The sequence below is a fragment of the Coregonus lavaretus genome (genome assembly GCF_964263955.1).
Source record: "Coregonus lavaretus genome assembly, chromosome: 1".
NCBI classification, from domain to species: domain Eukaryota; kingdom Metazoa; phylum Chordata; class Actinopteri; order Salmoniformes; family Salmonidae; genus Coregonus; species Coregonus lavaretus.
The window spans coordinates 68,446,328-68,452,921 of NC_139988.1; the positions used below are offsets into that span (position 1 = coordinate 68,446,328).

Here is a 6,594-nt window from a genome sequence, read left to right on the forward strand (position 1 = left end):
ATGCACAAAATTCAGTGGTGGCTCATTGCAGAACAAACTCTGCTGATATTCTAATCTAAATTCCAAAAAGCTTTTCTAACTTTTTTTATTATGTGTTCTCTAATTTAAATGGCTGCAGGTCCTGAAGGAGAGGCGGGAGAACCGTGTGTCATTGGTTGAGCTGAGCAGCACCTTCCTACCTCAGGCGAATCGGAACAAGCTTCTGCATTACATCCTGGGCTTCACCCTCCTGTGACCTACGACCTTCCCACCCAGCTCCACCCACCCTGTCTCCCCTCCACAAGGGCTTTTACTGGCTAGTTCTAACCAATCAGAGGTGCTACTCTATGGAAAGCTTTACCAGGAAGTGCCTTTCGTGAAACCACTATTAGCCAGAAGAGACTTGAAGTCAGTCTTCCTCCTCCAGTTGAGACCCTTCCACCTGTAGAACTGTGCAGCTAGATTGAAAGGAAAAAACAAAACAAAACAAAACTGTCCCTCATCTGACTCTATAATCGTCCTTCAGTGAAAGTCAGTTTTTAATTGGATTGGTCTTTTAACTATAGGAATACGTATTCATTAACTGTAGGAATACGTATTCATCTTCGTTGGACTAATCATCTTGTTTATCTCTCAGTCCAGTAAATGAATGTCATCTTTACAAACACAAAAAACAATGCCTTTGGTGTAAAAAAATAATGTCAGAGGGCATTTTTACTCATTTGCACCAGAATGCATGTAGAAAATTTGCTCATTGCTAGGCCCCTATCCATATGTTAGAAACTGAAACCACATGTTAGAAACAGACATAATGAAGAAGACTATAAAAAAAAAAGCATGCCAGTCAAACAACTCACTATATACAAGTGTTACTCATCTCAAGTTTAGTCCATGGGCGTGTCTACAGTGAGCAGGCAGCCCATGGTTCTGTAGACCTCTAAAGACATTAACCTGTGTTGTTATTTTTCTGTGTTGTATGAATGAAAGGGCATTCTGGTGCAACCGCTACATAAAGCTTGCCCTTTGTGTTACCTTGAACATGGGCCACTCGCTTTGATGTCTGACAATCGGCAGACTCGTCGCGCTACCTTTTTTCTGACTGAATTGGCAACTGTGGCTCAGAATTCCTGGTGTTAAAACATAATTGTATGATTTCCATAGCCATTTGGAACAGCTATGTAGCTACATGTAAAACATTTTATTAGTGTTTTACGTCTGCCGAAATGGAATTAGAATTTGTCAAAATGTTTAACTAAAGCAGAGAGCTGATATGAACAAATATGAATTGCTGCACAATATAAAAAAGAACAACAAAAAATCTCTTCTCGAGAGTCATGAAGCATTACGATACCCTGCAAAATCCAGCACTTCCTCTTCATGCACGAGAGTATGTAGTATAGTTTAGGTACTAAAACTGTAGTCCTGCAAAGGTTACAGTACAGCCGAGTAGGTCTTTGCAGTGCTAGCACCCTTTTTACAAATTGATTCAAATGTAATAACCAATTTTAGTGTTGCTAAAACATGAGTTGTATATTACTAAATGTACTTGGAAGCCTTAAATAGCATACAAGGCTCTTGCAATGTATACTTTGACTTTGTCGTGAATTATTTTGGTACGGGGGTGGGGGATCCGATTGGTGTGTTTACCCAACATCTACATTAATGTTACGCATCAGAGCACATAAACGTCCTCAAACCTGTCCTACGAGTTGCATAAGATCAGCATAGCAAGCCTCTCTTTAATTTTCCATTAACTTATCTATGGTCTCCCACTGTATCTTCCTTAGAGTGGGGTGGGTTGGTAAACTCATCTGTCTATTTTACTTGTTCTTACTCGCAAAGACCGTACTGTAGAATACCTTTACATAGTTTTACATGGTTGCCTCCACATGGTTCGGTTGTTAGCATAGTCACAGGAGGACTGTTGGTTATGAATGGTAAATATCCCATGAACATCTCATTTGGTTCATTAAACAAGCTAACTGGTCCTCCTGAAGCTAGCACGTTAGATGGGAGGTATTGGCTTAGATGTGTGTGTCCTATAGCTAGCTTTGCACACTGGAATAGGTTATTTTTAGTCATACTTCGAGGAAAAGATCTGTCTCCATTTTTTGCCTTATGTAAAGCCGCAAAGCTTTAGCTAGTTAGTACATCAATAGTCCCTCTATCCTATCTCCATTTCTCCTTTGTGGTCTTTGGTATGGAGTATGAACCTAATAATCCATCAGCTGCCAGGCTTGTCCTTTCGCAAGTGTGTGTGTTGACCCTTGTCGTTGTGGACTAGCCTCTCTGGCTGGGTAATAAGGCCCTGTTTTAAGACTTTAGAAATGCATCCCTTCTATCTTTAACATCTCTGATCTGTGAAAGCAAGGTTTCTGTACTTTATTACTCGGTCTTCTCCAATCTTGCCAAGGAAGGAATGATGCATATTCTAGAAGTACATGAACAGGGCCCAACTCCCTGTCCGGTAATATTGGTGTCTGAGGCGTTGGGGTCGGTCATGCCTATGTGCAGCGCAGGCTAGTTTGAAAATGAAGGTTTGAGGTAATGGGAGCAAAGGGAAAGCCAATGAAAGTGCAAGGGGTGGCTGTGACAACACAAATGTTGAAAAAGATTAACTAGAGAGACTGCTCAAGACCAGTCTAGTTTACACTATGGGTACCAGTCTTGATTTTAAGAAATTTACTAATTTGGTGTTTAGGTGGAGAAATATGGATTTGTATATAGTTTAAGCCCTATTGCGATATTGTTTATTAATTTGCCGATCATGGTCTGCAAGGGCATAGTGAAATGTAACTCATCAAAATTAGTTTAAATGTATTAAGCTTAGCTTGAGTCAATGTAAAATGTAGCAGATTAGATGTCCCTGTATTTATGGTTTAGTTGTGTAAAACTGTTTAGATAAAACACTGGAACTCTGCGTTGGGCAGTTATTTAAAAATGTTGGAACTGAATCTGAACGCAACTCTGCATTATGATATGGACTTTGTCATTTTCCATTTGAATTGCACGTCTTCAGTATTCATAAGGATAGAGCTGACACCATTGAATAGCAGAGGCTCACAAGGGGAGTTAAATGAGCACAGAGCATCAAATCCTCATTTTGAAACTTTTTGGTGTTGCCAGGGCCTGGATGTTTCTTTTGGGAACCACACAAGGGGGAAATACATTTTCGTAGCAACTTGTTTGCTAGGTGCCACACAGTACCTATGGTATGTTGAACAGATATGGTATGTATGTATATTGAATGGGGACATCTGTGTGCAGTGCACGCTATAAGAACAGTCACAGCTATCTATCTACTCTCTCGGTACAGACCGTAGCTCCGAGAGCCCAGTATTTAAAGCAATAATAACCCCAGATTCTGTAAGTTACTCAAACTCACCCCTGTGGCACGCCAAAGTCGAGACGAGGCTTTGTGTATGTATCTGCTGGCCGCCATCAATTTCATAGGAACTCTATACTTAACCTGATAAATATAGACTAGTTACAGACTAGTGTGTGAATACTTTATTTGAAGAGAATGATAGTAATTTGAGTAGGAAACCAAGTTTGGTTTGTTACTTCTGTATCGTACCTTTCCCCCAAATAGTAAAATGTGTTAGTTGTAGGACTCTCGATTTAATCAGCGCACAAACATGTTTAGTTTTGACACATCTGGATGGTGATTGAATCATGTCACTAATGTGAGCAGCAACATGTTGATGCCAAAATGATGCATACAAACCACGTTAACTTGTTTTAGACAATAAACCTTAACTGTATTCTTTGAGCATGGTGCCTTTTATTGCACTGTAGAGTTTTCTTTGTGTTTTTTGGTGTATGTTGTGCATGTTAGCTGAGGCCCATGTAGCATGGCCGCTAAAAGAATTCACTGTAGGAGTAGTAACTCGTTAGAAAAAGTCATTATTTTCTTACAAGAACACAAATTTACCATAGGAAGAGAGTCGACAGCTACTAAAAAAAACAAATGACACTCTTTATGTTCCTGCTCCCATAGAACAAAAACAATATCCAAGCACAGTTGTCAGCACATTTATGTTTGTTTTGTTTTAAAATAAATTAATGCTAGATTAACAATGCAGCTTTGTCTTGTCATTTTGAAAGGAATGATTGTGGTGGTACATTCATGCCTCTGCTGTTAAAATGAAAAATGTCTTTGTCCGTAACATTTCTAATCAGTTTACGTTACTGTGTGGGCAAAGTCCCTTAATGGAATACTTTTATGTGAGGTGAAGAAATGAAGCAAAACTCAGCAAGGGTCCTCCTGACACGATCTCGCTAGAGGTTTACGACTTCTCTTTGGATCTGTCCCATTAGGACGTCTGAGAGCACGGGCAGCGCCATTGATGCCATCTCCATAGACCGGTTGGTTGCTTTGGCAACAAAACCGACGCGTGCGTAATTAGGGGGCAGAACAGACAGGGTTGGTTTAGATCAGGGATGGGCAATTCCAGTCCTCGGGGGGCCTCACCTTGCGAGCAAAACATTTGTCACCGGAGAGAACATTTTAAGTTTAGAGTACATTTCCTGCAATTCTACACATTTTGCCATGATTACTACAAGTTTAGATAGCTGGCTAGATTCATTTACCAATCAAAAAAAATAAATGTATGCGGACATTGCGTAGTTGAGTGACTGACATACCAAGAAAAAACTGCTGATGTGCAACCACATTTCGAAATTGCAACTTGTGTATTCTACTATTCAAACTCTCAACAGTAAATTGAGACGAGACTCAGTTCCCCCAAAAAAGGAGGGGAAATTGATCCGCCGACCTTCAGTGCTGGAGTCTTGAACCAAATATTGTGTCTTTCACCCCGCAGCGATAGACTGTAAAACTTAGCTGCGAACCCTAATGCCTAACCTTAAATTAAAACCAGAAAACTCATTTTTGTTTTCATAAATTTGTACAATATAGCCAATCATGACTTTGCAGCTGTCCCATCTAGCAGAAATCGCTCGGTTCTGCCTCCAAGACAAGACTAATCCCAAACGTCAACCTACGAAAATTACATTCGTTTTAGGCTACTTTTGACTGAACGATGTCAGCCTGCCTGTTAGGTCCTTTTCTCTCTTCCTCCTTGCAGGGGAATATGGAAAGGCTGTGGTTGTTTTTACTTTATGATATGATAACCCGCGTATTGTGACATTTCCGATGCTGCCCTAAAATAAACAGAAGAGCAATAACAGCAAAAGTGGAGATTTAGCCCATGGATAGCGCCGCGGTTGATCAATTTCCCGCGAATCTGACTAGTCAAGCCGGTACCATGCGGTCTATGGCCCATGCTCTATTGCTCGCGACTGTAGGAGGATTTGAAAAAGTAGCTTTTTGGTAAGAAGAAGCATTTGCTCCTTTCCCTGCCTCTGTGCAATGTGGTCTCGGGGCAATTCGTATTATTCTGTACGTAAATCTGTGACACTCAATTTAGTTCATACAAAATTGAGTGTCAGACTTATGTAAAGAATGTTGCACAGGGGCAGGGAATGGATCAAACGCTTCTTCGTACCAAAAAGCTACGTTTTCCAAAACAACCTACATGGTATGTTAGGGTACCTTACGAATTAAATAGTGGTTGTACAATATCATACGAATTAGAGGATGTATAGTATCATACATCTTACTTGGTTGTACAATTGCACACGAATTGGATGACAGCTTAATTATCATATGCCTTGGAGGAGGTATAGTATTGCACATCTTTATCTGAGACCAGATGTTGGCGGTTAGGGGACCTAATGACAAAGGTTAGATGAATTGGTTAAGTTTAGAGTAAGGGGTTATCATAAATGTAACTGTTGTCCGCGACGCGACTTGAACATGCAACCTTTGGATTGCTACTGTCGCAGATTACGCCCACCCATGCATCCTCCCCCACTAGCCTTCCTACTCAAGTAACTAGACCATTAGGTATCGTACGTCTTGAAGGTGCTCAGAAATTCGTAAAGTATATTTCGTATGGCTCTGATCCAGGCTGCTCTGTGTCAATTTGCCTACAAACGCTGCGCTGCTCATTAAACTGGTCTTCAATCACAATTTGACAATTGATAGTCACCCATCAGACTATTGTCAATGTAATATGTTGTTGTCTTTAGGCTATATATCTATTATTATGTGAAATGTCTCGATATAGTTTAGGTGCAGTTTAGTGCCGCAGTTTTATAGGTTATTGTGGTGCCAGTGTCACACAGCTAAAGTTAGGAGATTTGTGAATGTGAGGTGGAGATTGCCTAACTGCGTGGAAAGGTCACGTGTAGCCATACACATGATAGTCATCAATGCAATTGATAGGCCTAGAAGTCATGCAAGTACTGATGTTTTCTTTTGGAAACTTTATGTTGAGTAGGCATAAATATGGAAAGCTACTATTGTTGTGATGACTGGTCTAATGTATGAATGGTATGTCCGTTTCCTGCAGCAATTCGCACGTGCATATTTTGTGTTTTTTGCATAAGTGCGGCATAGAAATTGTATATTATTGGTTCAGGTTCCCATCACTTTTCTTCTCGGGAAACTGGAAGGAGCTTTGTCGGGAAATCTCGCTATCCCAGTCACCTAATTATTGCTCCTATCATGGCAATAAAAACAAACAATTGGGTATTAGCAAGGTTCTT

The 6,594-nt window shown here is 40.4% G+C and overlaps 1 protein-coding gene across 1 annotated transcript in view; it reads left to right on the forward strand.

Annotated features, from left to right (window-relative positions):
* gpam (glycerol-3-phosphate acyltransferase, mitochondrial) overlaps positions 1-1,564 on the forward strand; it is a 39,759-nt gene extending 38,195 nt beyond the window's left edge. The window contains exon 21 of the mRNA XM_084160066.1: positions 119-1,564. Within this exon, the coding sequence (XP_084016192.1) occupies positions 119-235 (117 nt within the window). The 3' untranslated portion in view covers positions 236-1,564. The remainder of the gene's footprint in view (positions 1-118) is intronic.
* Positions 1,565-6,594: the final 5,030 nt, after the last annotated feature.